This window comes from Rissa tridactyla, chromosome 3, assembly GCF_028500815.1.
Source record: "Rissa tridactyla isolate bRisTri1 chromosome 3, bRisTri1.patW.cur.20221130, whole genome shotgun sequence".
Lineage (NCBI taxonomy): Eukaryota > Metazoa > Chordata > Aves > Charadriiformes > Laridae > Rissa > Rissa tridactyla.
Genome location: NC_071468.1, coordinates 97,630,864 through 97,645,714, shown reverse-complemented (window position 1 = coordinate 97,645,714; position 14,851 = coordinate 97,630,864). Strand labels below are relative to the sequence as shown.

The following is a 14,851-nucleotide window of genomic DNA, read 5'->3' as shown; positions in this document are numbered from 1 at the left end:
ATTTTATATTCATGTAAACTAAACAAGGATATTGACATGGACAATCATAGCAAACATCTGTATTATTTGAAAAGGAACCTAATTACCAGAGAGACAGAATTAAAAAAAACAAGCAAAAATAAGGGAAAGAAAACAGTGCTATAGAAAAGGGAAAACAGCTTGAGGAAGACTAAGTAGAAGGGTAAAGTAAAGATGTAATTAATGTTAAATAAAGTATCAGAGTTCTACAAGATATGCAGTCTTCCAGTGCCTTCTGTGTCTGTGTTCAACAGCCAGGAAGAGACCCAAATTTTTTTTTTAACTTAGTGGAAATCTAACCTGAGAAGAAAATACACTGTTCCTTATAAGAGTGGAATCTTGCAAGTCAGCTATAGCCCCATTTTAGGGGTAACAAGAGTAATGGGAATGCAAATATGATGTGTTATTGGGAACGAACGGAGAAAAAGCGAGTAAAACGACTTCTAGAAATCATGTAAAAATTACTCAAGTTCCTGGAGCTGTTCCAGCTCAGTGTCATGGTTATAATATACCTGGAAGTATATCACATTACAAATTTAAGTGGATGAAGATCAAAACTCTCAGACAGGACTAACCTAACAGCTTTAAACAATCTTTGATCAGATTTCTATGTCTTAGGTAACTGGTCTATGGAGTTTCTATGGAAATAAAAAGGAGAGGATATAGAAACATAGAATCACAGAATTGTTCGGGTTGGAAGGGACCTTAAAGATCATGTAGTTCCAACCTCCTTGCAGTGGGCAGGGACACCTCCCACTAGACCAGGTTGCTCAAAGCCCCATCCAGCCTGGCCTTGAACACTTCCAGGGATGGGGCGTCGACAACCTCCCGGGGCAACCTGTTCAAGTGCCTCACCACCCTTACAGAAAGAATTTCTTCCTGATATCCAATGTATATCTACCCTCCTTCAGTTTGAAACTGTTAACCCTGTGTCCTATCATTACACTCCCTGATAAAGAGTCCCTCCCCATCCTTCCTGTAGGCCCCCTTTAGGTACTGGAAGGCTGCTATAAGGCCTCCTCAGAGCCTTCTCTTCTCCATCTTTGTGTAATTTCTGTATATAAGGCAATGGAGAAGCAAGTAGCTTGTGTTTGTTTGTAATTATGGGAAAGCATAGACAGTGGAAGAGTTGGAATTTGATTTTCAGTTACAAATTTTGTACATTTGATGTTTGCCAAGATAAGCAAATTCTCTATGTGAAAAACAGTTAAGTTGTAAACTCAACAGCATCCAGCATCGTGAACCGCATCCAGCATTGCAAATTCTGTTTCAAAGCCACTCCAATCACCATCCCTCCCCAGATCAAAACCTTTTCCAACGGGTAGTGATAGAAACAAATTTGTCTCTGGTATAGGATTACAGTACACTTACCCAGGTTTTCAGAAAACACCACTCCTGAGAATGGCAGAGAAACTTCTATGTTGGATTATTATTATTCTTTTAACAGCATGCTAACTCATTAGGGCTTATGGACAGATAGCAAACTTCACTTTAACTTTGGCTGGAAGCCAACTATTTTGCAGGGATGAGGCAAACAAAATCATTAACAAAATCATTAAATGCCAAATATATTCAAAGTACTTCCAGTGACCTCCCTTGAATTCTTCTTCAAGGACAAATAACTCCTCTTGAAACTGAAATAACTAATGAGTAAAAACCACTTCAACATAAAGAACTGACACATCACCATTTATGCATGATTCTTAGCCAATTCTGCACCTATGTAGCTTAGGCAGCTGCAGCAAGCGCCCAGCTATAACATAGAAGGATTTGAGACAGCATTTTGAAAAGCAGTAAGCATAAATACTCAGTTGGGGTTATGGTGTTTTACATCTAAAGAAAGGAGTTACACAGATAACAATAAAAGGCATAATTAAATAGTGTCAGAGAGCTTATATTACTTTTAACCCTTGCTTATAAATATTTACACAGCACATTTACATAGGTGAATTCACATATATTACTTCCAGATTAACATAAAACCAACAGAAATTAATCAAAGTAATGTATATTAAATTGGCAAGATTTCTTTGAATGGACAAATCCTAGGAAGCTGCAGTGAACAAAGAATGCTCCTAATGATTTTGTCTTTGTGGAGTAAATCTATCACATAGATTACACAAACATATATTTCTAGCTCTTCCTGCGTTCAGGAAGAAATCACCTCACTTTCCACGTTCTCCTTACCTCACTTTCCACGTTCTCCTTTTAGATAGAAATTACAAGCTGAAATGTATGAAAAATATTCAAATGGCAGAGAAGCCTGTTTTTCTTACTGACTAGTGAAAAGCATACGGTCTCAGAAGTTCATGCCATATACTGAGGAATGAAATATGCAGGCAAGAAACAACATTCTTATGTAGTAATAACAAGCATATGCCCAAGTCTGCAAGTACACTCTTCAGGGACCACAAAAGAATCCTCTGAAGTCTGAAATCACAGTAAATACCCTGAAAGACAGCAAATTTGCAGAACTAAAGATACTTCTGCAAGTCAAAAAATCTTTGGAACCAACATCACAATTATAAGAAAAAGTGAGTCTGAACCCAGATACAGAGAAGCTGTTTCTCTGTAATAAATTGTTCAAAACTGCTTCAACAGTTGTATTTTAGAGCTGTAACACTTATTACTGGAGTCATCTGCTTACTACATTCTTTCTTGTCAGGAAGCAGCATTTTCAGTTGTAAGTTATGTTTTGCTCAATGAGTCATAAATTAAGGAACTTTCCAGAGTAACAGAAAGAACGATGGTACACATTTTATAACGCATCATGCATTAGAATACCAAAAGGATTCTACTGAATTTTAATGACTCATTTTGCTGATGAATAGGAAATGCCAGCTGATGTACACTAACGTTAATAAGAACCTGAAGGAGCTAAAACTCATACTTCGCTTCAAGTATCATTGGTACTCACTGTAAAGAATTGTGCCATTTAGAGCAGTTGTTTTCACTGTCAAGTAGAGAGTTGTCAGATTGCTTGTTTCCTGCCCAGATGCAGTCCTGGTCTCAGATACATATGTGAGAGAAGGTAGTTCCAAGTAAGAATTTCCAGTGAAGGACGGGAAAAACAGGGCTGTGTCTGAAATAATAACCAAAACCTAATTTTATTAATTTATTACAAAATAAAGTAATAAAATATGATATAATCAGCAAAGCACATTTAAAAATATCCATTCTTTTGAATACCTATGAATAGTGTAATTAACTATATTATTCACAGAGCATGCATATAAATTTATTTAATTTCAAACATTCAAGTTAAATATGCAAAAAATGAAAACATTCTAGCATCTGCATATTACCAGAAGTGAAACGACCGTTGCAGAAAGGACTACTGCTAGAAGACGCAATGAAGTTCAAAAGATTGTCACAAATTTTCATCTTTACATATGTGTCCATGCAGAATTTTTTTCCTATGACACTACACTACTCCTGTGTTAAAATAAATAATCGCAAGAGAAAATTTTTAACTATGGTGTCTTAACATTTGCAACATTTATTGCATTAATTACCTTTGTCATTATGTTTTTGGCTTTTTTTCCCCTGTAGCTGTGATAATAATACCACTGAAGCAAGAAAAAATAGAGTAAAACTAATTGAGGTTAGGCAGAATGTCTTCCTGGTGCCTTAAGCACCCTAGTTAAGCAATGCTCCTTGAAGACTGTCCAAATTCATCAGCAGGGATGTGAATAAGGAATGAGTAACAAGAAAAGCTGTTTGAGTTTACATAGTATTTTTGTAAAGAAATTTTTAATTTAATGAACTAAAACTATAAAATGGATCTGTGCCTGATGATGACACGTAGGCATGACTAGTATGTGGATATTATTTTTCAAAATTTGTATTCACTTCATTAATTTTTTGTTTGCTTGTGAAATCTGCCCATGGCTTATTCTCTGTCATTTTTATTGGACTTAAGACGAAAGAACATAATGAAACCCCTAGTTAAACACACATATGTTGAAGGGCATTCATTGAAAAAAACCCCCAACCTGACAGCAAAAGATAGGCAGGATGGAAAGCGCTAACTAGTTACGTTTCTAAAAGTTAGGTCTGGAAAAATCAGGATTGCTAGAGAAAGTGAAAAAAATAGGGGATGAAATTCCCTTGGAGGGTGAGGTACAGGTAAAAGGCAGTGCAAAAAATAAAAAGTCAGAAGCAGACCTATACAATGACAACGCCATTTATCTAATTCAATTCATACTTTCACGGGAAGCAGTACTAGCAGATCTATCTTGTCCAGTGCAGGGCCACAAACATGATTAAGGGACTGGAGCCTCCTTCATATGTGGAAAGGCTGAGAGAGCCAGGACTCCTCAGGCTGGAGAGGAGCAGGCTTGGGTGGATCTTATCAATGTCTAGAAATACCTGATGGGAGGAGATGGAGAACAGGGAGACAAACTTTTCTCAGCAGTGTCCCCTGACAGGCAATGAGCACACATCAAAACCCAGAAAATTTACCTGAACACATGAAAATGCTTTGCCACTGTGAGGATGGTCAAACACTGGCACAGGTTGCCCAGAGAGGTTTGTCAAGTCTTGGAGATTTTCAAAATCTGACTGGACATGGTTGTGAGAAACCTGCTCAAGGTGACCCTGCTTGAGCAGGTGGTTGGACTAGTTGATCTCAAGAGGTCCCTTCCAACCTCAACAATTTGATGATTCTGTCATCTTTCACAGAGAGGCTCTGTGCGGACAACATTAATTCTTATTCTTCAGATGTAGTGGCTTCAGAAACCTCAGTGTAGTACAATACTCACAATATAGTAGTACATATGGCAGCTAAAGCTATGCTATCTTTTATTAGGCAGTTTTCAAAAACTACTCAACTGTGCAATTAACTGTCCATAATTTAGTTTCTACATTAAAAATAATATTTTGTGAAGTTTTTTCAGCTAGCTGAAAGGGAGGAGAGAGAAGGGGAAGGGAGCACAGGATGTCTGGGCAATCTTGAATGGAAGGACAACCTCATCAGTCCCTTTAGCTGAAATAGTTCCCTTCAAAGGAAAGATCTTCCATAAAGACCTGCAACTTTCCAGGGAGTCCAGCATGTTGCACCCAGAGGTCAATGCACTAACGGACAGCCAAAACTACTGAGAAAACCACTATTTCAACTGTAGTGACTACATGTGCAGTGCTGCACCCAAAGCAGCCTAGGCTTCCATCACCAATGCAGTAAAATCCTCTGGAATCAGCAGAAAAGATATAGCAAAGACAGAGACTTCACCAGAGACTTAAACCCATACCTGGCCAACAAAGCCATACAGAACTGCAAAGAGGCAGAGTACACCCTCTTCCCCATGGTGTGCAGGCTATTAGCCTGCTGATCCTCAACAGTCATTCCCTGTCCTAAATCTGTGCAACAGCTGCAATCTATTGCAGCGGAACAACATCAGCAAAGAAGTCACTGAGCGCACAGGGGTTAGTCCTCTCCTTGGATGAAGGGCCTAAGTAGGAGAAAACTAAATAGAGGATATCTCCTTGGGCTTTCATCTTTACACAAACTGAGACTGATTATCTCCATAATGACTCCACAATGACTCCACAATGTAGATCACAAGAAGGAATAGAACCTCTACAGGTAGCACAGTGAAGCAAAGAAACCACCAAAGGCTTCTTAAGCACAACACATCAAGAAAAAACTCCTACCCAGCAAGAGGAATCAACTGTGAAGCAACAGTTGAGGAGTACTGAAACAGGCCATGGTCAGCTGTGCTTTCTATGACCTGTACTGCAGGGGAGAGAGATGCTTGAGTAGCCATAGATCCTGCAGAGAATAACTTCACAGCAACAGGGAGCATGCTCTTGACAGAATATGCTCTCTCCAGGAAAATGTACCCATGAAAATTCTCTAGAGCCCTCTCCTCCACTTGGCTTAAAAGCTAACTTGCAAGCATCACAAGCTAGCTGAAGTGCTTGAATAGCAGAGGAAAATCTTTACTGCTAATCCTACTAGTCTGTATCTTTTGTAACTTTGTTCTGTAACTACAAAATTGTTTTTAAGTACGCGTATTCTCTTGTTCCTTAAATCCTGACAAATAATTAAGCTAATTCTGAGTAAACTAATACACAAATGAGAACTTAATTCCTCTGGAGAGGAAACTAATTCAGTGGCAAGCATTAGTCAAGCAAGTAGGCTAGCATATAGCAAGACAGTGAAGAGCATGTAGGAACCCCAGCATCCCAAGGGCACCTGTAGCAATATCCACTAAATCTAAGTGTTCTTGTCTCATCTTGCATAAAGTGGAAACACATTTTAAATACCCTCAATATTTGTCAAGCAAAAAGCAATTAATTTTCAGTGTTGCTGGATTTGGCAAAAGTAAAAATAATCCAAACCCCACTTTTGAATCATTTTTTGCATCTCATGTTTTATCCTTAACAGAATTCATACATACAGCTAACTGTAGACCCAGCATTTGAAATTAATTCAGTAATAGCAGTGAATAGTTTGATAACAGGGAATAGTTTCATGCAATGCAAACAGTTGCTTGCAGCAAACTGCAGCCGCACACAGAGCATTATTCTTTCTAAAGCTTATCAAGATCAAGCTAATGACACTCTCAGTATTTTTGGAAGAACACAGTAATAACCTTTGAGAGATTTCATATAGATATGAGAGTTAGGAGACCTCTGATAGTGGAATATTGTTATCAAATTGAAAGAAATCCATAAATAAAAGAAATACCATCATTCTAAGTTAAGTTCTTTTCAAGTTGCTACATTATAGAGGTAACTATAGATCCACTTTACAATGCTTTGTTTAATAGTTATACAAAATTCCCTGACATGGGCTTCTGAAAAAGGTGACATTCTATAGACCATAAGAAATCATTATTGATGTTTTCGATTTATACATATAATTGGTAATGGCATATAATGAAAAGAAACCTTAAATTATGTTTAGCATGCATACACAGTACACAAACATGGTTACAGTAAACTTTCTAAAAATTGTCAAAATAATAGCCTTGAAAACAATACTTGGAATTCCAAGTGAAAAAACTCAGAATAAAAAGTAACTTTAAAAAAAAAAAATGTCAAAAATGCACGTATCGACAAGTAGAAGCTATATTAAGATAGATCCGTGGTTCTGAAAAATCAGTCATTGCTCCTTGATGGAGTTGTTCGAGTCTGGGTACTAAAGGCCTAAAATCTTTAGATTTGTGATGAAATACACAGGTAGAATAGTACAGGCAAAGGTGCTTGCCTGGAATCTCTTTTTCCACTTCTCTCATTCTACTAAACCCTGAATTAGCAGGAATTAAAGTCCCATGCAGCACTGAGCATGGCTGCACATTGTCAGGTTCCATGAATCAGAGCCAAAGAGGGCATATGTTAAACTACAATAAGCTAATAACAAATACTATCGATGCCAACTACAACGTGCATATAAGACTTTACCAAGTATGGGAGTATTTTATGCTGTTTTCAAACAACTTTTACATATATTCATATTTTAAGATGGTTGCTGGCTGTAAGTAATTTTTTACTTCATTTATTTCACAGGACATGCTGACAGACGAGATGGTTACTTTATTCTCTGCTGGGGGCCACTAACGTTGTCTGTACTGTCCATGACCCCAAGGGACTGTCCCACTTGGGCAGTGGTCTCCAAAATGGAGTGCGTGCACTCCAAGGGGTATGCAAGACAATTCACTGGGATGCAGGAAGAAAAATATTAGAACTGCAGTAGTACATATATGTAATTTATAAATAAATACATATACATACATTGTCAGGGTGTCCTCAAAATTTTTTTACTGATGAGGTGTGCAATCAAAATAGTCTGGAGATCACTGCACTAGGGAAAAACTGAAGGACAATACCATGTTCTCCACAAGGAGGAGGGGGAACGCAATGGAGTCACCAACACAGCAGTTCTACAGTTTGGAGAATTTCTACAAAGGAATGGAGTTATGGTTCTTTGACCTACATTTAAGTTCTTGGAGCAGAATGTAATTTTGTGAGATATTAGCTGCTACTACGACTAAACAGTGACCCATGTTACACTATACCAATAGAAGACAGTGAGAAAACTAGTATGGTACAACTCCTCAAAGCCATACAGCTCTTTCAGACTCAGAGTATGTCCCCGTTTCAATAAGCAAAATGACTTAATGAATTTTAGTCTCCAAACTGTATTTGTTAGGATATATAGATGTCTAAAAACTAAACTGATTAAACTGGGGTCCCTATCTGCACACAAGATTAATCTTCAGATACTTAAATAGGTGAATAAACAGCAAGCAACATAATACAATGATAAACAAAGTTAATATATATAAAAGACTTTGTAAGTACAAGGCACAATCAACTACAACTAATGTAACAGTTTTACAGGTCGTTATACTGGAAGAAATAAAAAATTTTCTATCATTTTAAGGGTAAAAAAGGAGACTACAAGTAATTCAAGACACAATACCTGCAAAAATTCATAATAAAGACTACAGAATTGGGTCTTGGATTTCCTGAACAGCACATACAGATTTAGGTTAGATATAAGAAGAAATTTTTTACGATAAGGGTGCTGAAACACTGGGACAGGTTGCCCAGAGAGGTGGTAGATGCCCTATCCCTGGAAACATTCAAGGCCAGGTTGGATGGGTTCTGAGTAACCTGATTGAGTTGAAGATGCCTCTGCTCATTGCAGGGGTGTTGGACTAGATGACCTTTAAAAGTCCCTTCCAGCCCAAACTATTCTATGATTTTATGATTCTATATGGCTAAGAATTATACTTTAACAGTTTAACTGAAGGCTGAAATTTTCTACTGAAATAAACAGGTTATCTGGAATATTATCGACTACAATTTTCATAATAACACACAGTACAACAAGAAAATTTTTGAGAAAACTTTAACAAGGTTCTATTAAAACCATATTTGAATTTGTCTTAGAAAATAAACAGCAGTAAGGGGAAGAATACCGCTTTCCTCCGCTAGTAAATTCAAATCAGTCTGCTTCCAATCCTATCTCTAATTTTCCATTTGCATTGTTTGCTTTTTGTGACAAGTTTGGCTTAGTACTGAATTCTATTAAATTTTATTGAATTCTATTAAAAATAAACTTTTTAATCTTGAAGATAGTAATACCCATCAACTGCTCCAGCCATTGCTAAATAAATTCAAATAAGTAACACTTAAAATTGTAAGGATGAATATCAGAAAAAAAGCTACCACGAAACCCTAGAAAGGCAAGTAATGCATCCATCTTCTGGTAGGACAGATCCAACCAGACATATGACTAAGCTGTCTACAATCTACAGGGTAGGTAAGTGCATTGAAAGTCCTTGGTCCTCTTTAATAATGAGGAAAAATAGGTAATCCTAGGATGTGATTCTCTTCACCTTATAATAAACGTCTAAAAGGGACAGATGAATCACGACCTAAAACCACCTATTTCTCTCCACTTGCTATGAAAGGGCTTGAGGGTCACTAGCTTAGCTGTAGACCTGTACACTGTCAATATCTGAAGTTAGATGAACAATTCACACTCTTGATATCTGTGAATCAGAACAAAATGGCCTGCTGGAGGGTTTTCTTTAGGGAAAAACAGCTTAATGCAGTAGTTCTGAGTAGAAATGTTAGACGTGAACGGAACAGGATATCAGAAAAGTTAGTCAGGGACTTAAACTCTGAATTTCCTACTTGTATTTTTCAATTACAGTGGTAAACATCCTATGACAGAGATCTGAAATTTATGTACAGATTCTGTGCTTGTTCTTCTTTTCCATCAAAGAGTATAGAATCATAGAATCATAGAATGGTTTAGGTTGGAAGAGACCTTAAAGATCATGTAGTTCCAACCGTCCTGCCATGGGCAGGGACACCTCCCACCAGGTTGCTCCAAGCCCCATCCAGCCTGGTCTTGAACACTTCCAGGGATGGGGCAGCCACAGCTTCTCCCTCACAGCCAAGAATTTCTTCCTACTATCTAATCTAAATTTCCCTTCTTTCAGTTTGAAACTGTTACCCCTTGCCCTATTGCTACATTCCCTCATAAAGAGTTCTTCCCCACCTCTCCTATAGGCTATGGAAGGGATCTTCAGAGATCATCTCACCCAACCCCCTGCCAGAGCAGGGTCACCCAGACCGGGTTGCACAGGAACGTGTCCAGGCGGGTTTGGAATGTTTCCAGAGATGGAGACTCCACCACCTCTCTGGGCAGCCTGTGCCAGGGCTCTGCCACACTCAAAGGAAAGAAGTTCCTCCTCATGTTGAGATGGAACTTCCCATGGTCAAGTTTGTGTCCGTTACCCCTTGTCCTGTCACTGGGCACCACTGAAAAGAGCCTGGCCCCATCCTCCTGACACCCACCCTTTAAGTATTTATACGCATTGATAAGATCCCCCCTCAATCTGCTCTTCTCCAGGCTGAACAGCCCCAGGGCTCTCAGCCTTTCCTCAGCAGAGAGATGCTCCATCCCCTCAGCGTCTCCGTAGCCTCCGTTGGACTCTCTCCAGAAGTTCCCTGTCCTCCTGGAACTGGGAGCCCAGCACTGCACCCAGTGCAGCTGTGGCCCTGGCAGGGCTGAGCAGCTGAGGGCAGGGGACGGTCGGCTCTGTGCACAGCTGGGCTCCACGGGGGTAATACTTAGGATTTAGCCATGGGATGCTTCATTTTCCTGACTTTGTGGCATTCAATTCCAAAGAACGACTACGTCCCTATGGCATTTGGGTGGAGTGCTAGCACAGTGGCTGGACTGCCCTGCCCGCTCAGCCTTGCCTTCCTTTGAAGTATCAGTAGTGGTGTCTTTCATTTATCAGCAGTAATTAATTACTTTCGGGATGCGGTAGGCTATTTATGCTCTTCAACTTGTTTTATACACACACTTAAAAGCAGAGTGTTTCACTCCACTGCTTCCTGTTAGAAAACGTAAATGCTGAAACAGTCTTCAGAAAGCAGGGGTGGGAAGGGTCCCTGCAGCGCCCCAAGTAGTAGAAGCACAGATGATAAAAACTTTGCCAACCAGTGCAGCAAACCATTTCCATATTACTGAGAACGGAGGTGTTCACAGCAGGCAATAAGCCAGTTTAGCAGCAACATCAAGAGACTGACAAATACGTGACTTGCTCTACCCATCTCATGCCCACAATATATCACAGGGAACCAAACTTACCTACCTGAGAGTAATGCATTCTTTTATTTCATATTCACGTCAGGAAGAAAATCAAAGTGAAATAAATATGATTCAGAAAATTCCTAGGGATTATGTCTGGTACATACAAAATCTGACTTCGGTATTTCATAAAGCTTCACACACCTACGATAGTACAGAAATACAATAACCATTTCCTCAATGACTGTAACTTTAGAAATGTACGAAATAATTGATTAGGTGAGTTCAGCTGTTTCCAGACAATAAAATATGAAACAAAATAAATCTCACCCTTGCTGCTTGCATTCATTTGTTTCAATGCTCAAAAGCCTCCTGCTTGCTGTAACTGAACTCCTACATTACGAGGCAAAAAATCCTTATGGAATAAAATACACAAGTTTTTCTTTATCAGGCCACCCTGGTGCCTTGGTGATAACGCTCTCTGCTGTCAGCTGGGAGATCTGAATTCAGATCACTGACTTAATCTCTTACTTTGCAGATTGCTAGGGGTTTCGAATAGCAGCAAGACAGTATGTTTAATCGTGAAGACTCAAGAGGAAGCACTGAGAAGCAACAGGTCAAATAAGCAATCCTTAAGAGCAGGACATCATTTCATTTTCACTGAAGGAAACTGCCATACAAGTGGAGAAGTATTAGATGAAAAGAGTTTATAGAATCATAGAATATTCATGGCTGGAAAAGACCTTTGAGATCATCGAGTCCAACCATACAGACACAAAAAACCCCCTACAATCTCTGCCACTACAGCATGCCCTGAAGTGCCAAATCTAGACGTTTCTTAAACACCTCTAGGGATGGTGACTCAACCACCTCCCTGGGCAGGCTGTTCCAGTGCCTGACCACTCTTTCAGTAAAGGAATTCTTCCTAATATCTAACCTAAACTTCCCCTGCTGCAACTTCAGACCATTTCCTCTGGTCCTGTCATTATTCACTTGGGAGAAGAGGCCAACACCCACCTCTCTCCAACCTCCTTTCAGGTAGTTGTAGAGGGCAATGAGGTCTCCCCTCAGCCTCGTCTTCTCCAAACTAAACATGCCCAGTTCCCTTTTTTCCCTTCCCAGCCTCCCAGTTTAAAAATATCTGGGAAAGTAAAGCAGGTGATGCCATTAAAAGTCTCTTCTGAATTTTCCTGTAAAGGTACAATGAAACACAGAACAGAAGCAGGGATGACCAAAGGGATGGTATGGCTTCCAGAATGAGAAATAGATCAGGCCTATTCAACATGGATAAAATATGCAGAGGGAAATGTGAATAAGAAATGACCAGTCATGTCTTTTAACACAAAAACTAAGGGCACTCAATGATACTGTCAGGTCACAGGCTTGAAAAACAAAAGGAAATGATTAATAACTTTTCACAGAATGTGTATTTGTTTTGGGTAATTTATTGCCACGAGACATTATGTGGGTCAAAAGTATTTAAAAAAAATCACAAAAAATTAAGAAAAATACAGGAAAACCAGTCCACAGACCAGAAAGTATAATGGAATCACAGCTCAAAAAATCTCCCTGCTTGGTGGAAGTTGAAGTGATGTACTTTGGGAAAAATCACCGTTGTCCTGTTTTTTATATCCCTTTCAAATTATTTGTGACTGGTTTTGCTCAGAGATTGAGCTAGGTGACCTACTGGCCTGATCCAGCTGGTAATTTTTATGTGACTTGTTCTGCTTTCTGTATCACTGCTAAGATTGCATGACAGAAGATAAAATATATGCACGCCATTTAACTTAAAGGAAATTAATGATTCCATAATTATCTGAAACATAAAGCAATTGTCATTACCTAGTGCCTAGAGATCATTAACGTTTCTTTTGGCAGCTACACTGTAATAAGTAGATCAACCCAATGTAATTATGTTATTAGTTTTATTTCAGGAAAAATATTTGATATGTTGATAGTTTTAGCGCTCCTTAAATACTGAGAAGTTCAAGAGTTAGCTGCATGTCTCACAAAATGAAATCCTAGTAAAGCAGTTTGATGTTCATATGCTTTGGGAAACAGGGAGCCACAAGAAGAAATTATTTTCATATTCCTATTTTGTAGCCTTCATTATTCCTTTTCTGACCTCAGATTTTAGGAGGGATGAATCAGTTTTCTTTTTCCTAGACCTTCAGTTGCTGCACATCAGCAAAGTTCAAACTGCATGAGTTTACAGCAGATGAGAATTTAGTATTTCCAGCCAACTCCTGTGTATCTGTAAAAGGAAGAAAATGACCTGTCTCACAGAGTAATATGAAGCTTATTCAGTTAATAGCCATGAAGCATGCTAAACTACGCAGCTGAGAGATGATGTGTAATTATTAAATTCTGTTATTTTTTGTGGATATTGCATAGACATGTAAAGTAAGACCAGATGTGTAAGTGGAACAGACTGACATGAGAAAGGAAAAAGGAAAATTATTCATTCACATTTAGTTCAAGACTTTGTGAAAACAGGTATGACAGTAGTACCCCAACACAAGGTGTAAAAAATTGTCAAGAAGTTGTGTGTTGAAAAAATCCCAAATGATCTAGCTGTTGCTAGTCCGAATCCACAAACAAAATTAGCATTTTACTACCTGTTTTTAGTAGTTTTGAAAACAACCAAGTCATTTATCTTTTTCTATTTGATTAGTTTCATCTCCAAAATTTATTACTTTACTCCTAGCTGCATTGGATTTTGAAGAAAAAGAATGTTCCTAATTGATACTTGTACCTAATCAGATGTATTTTACCACCTGCATTCAAAATGATGCATAAGTGCTTAATTCTTTTCCTGAATTTGACATAGAGGAAATTGGGAAGCTATTATCTAATATTTTCTTCAAGCTCAAAATATTTGACAGGAAATATGATCTTCCTGCAAAACAACAGAGTTCTATCTATTAAAATAAAAAGTCCTATCTAGGAGGGAAATGAAGGTCCTTTATATCTTCATTTGTATTTTTCAATCTCTCCCAATTACAGGAAAAAATCTGAGGTAGACTTTGAATATCAAACCATAATTTACACCGGAGTTGTCATAACGCATTACTATATTTGATGTTGAAAAGCTGGTTGCTTTTAAGGTCACTGTGACACATGTTATGGCAAATTTTAATGAAGCAAGGACTTGTAAAAAACCTTTTGAAGTTCACTCATTAATATATTTGTTCTGTAAAGTATCACAGAAGGTCTACTTGAACATTAGCTTTCACATTTTTGATTCAAACCTAATGAACTTCTAAAAGGAGTGAATGAAAGTCAGTATTGGTTTTAAGGGGGAAAAAGGCAGCTGTCAGAATATATTTGGAAACTCATACTTTTTATAACACGTTGATGTACTAGAGATCATATATTACTCATTATAATGAGAACTGTTTGGTTACACAAATCAATGTGGCCCAATAGCTTCATTTTCTGTTGTTTTACGGTGAGTCTTGGATAAATGTTTGTGTATTTCATTTGTATATTTGTAATTCTTATGTTTATCAAAGTTCTAAGTCGATCATTTTGCTTTATGAGATATCAATGTATTTTCAGTCACTTTAATTTTATTTCTGCCAGCAAAATTTGATTTTATTCTCTGCAATGGTGCTTGAACGCATAAGCTAACATTCCTATCCCAAAGGATCAGAGAAACACTTGACGAGTAATTGGCTATAAAAGTTTAATTTGGACAAATATTCAGACTTTTTCAGTGTGTGTCATATTTAGTCAATTGAAGAGGAATCTTCCATCTGCATATCTCTG

General features: G+C 38.1%; 1 protein-coding gene across 1 annotated transcript in view; it reads right to left on the bottom strand.

Moving 5' to 3' along the window:
- EYS (eyes shut homolog) overlaps nt 1–14,851 on the bottom strand; it is an 874,211-nt gene that overhangs the window by 167,950 nt on the left and 691,410 nt on the right. The window contains exon 38 of the mRNA XM_054197017.1: nt 2,936–3,100. Coding sequence (XP_054052992.1) covers nt 2,936–3,100 — 165 coding nt within the window. The remainder of the gene's footprint in view (nt 1–2,935; nt 3,101–14,851) is intronic.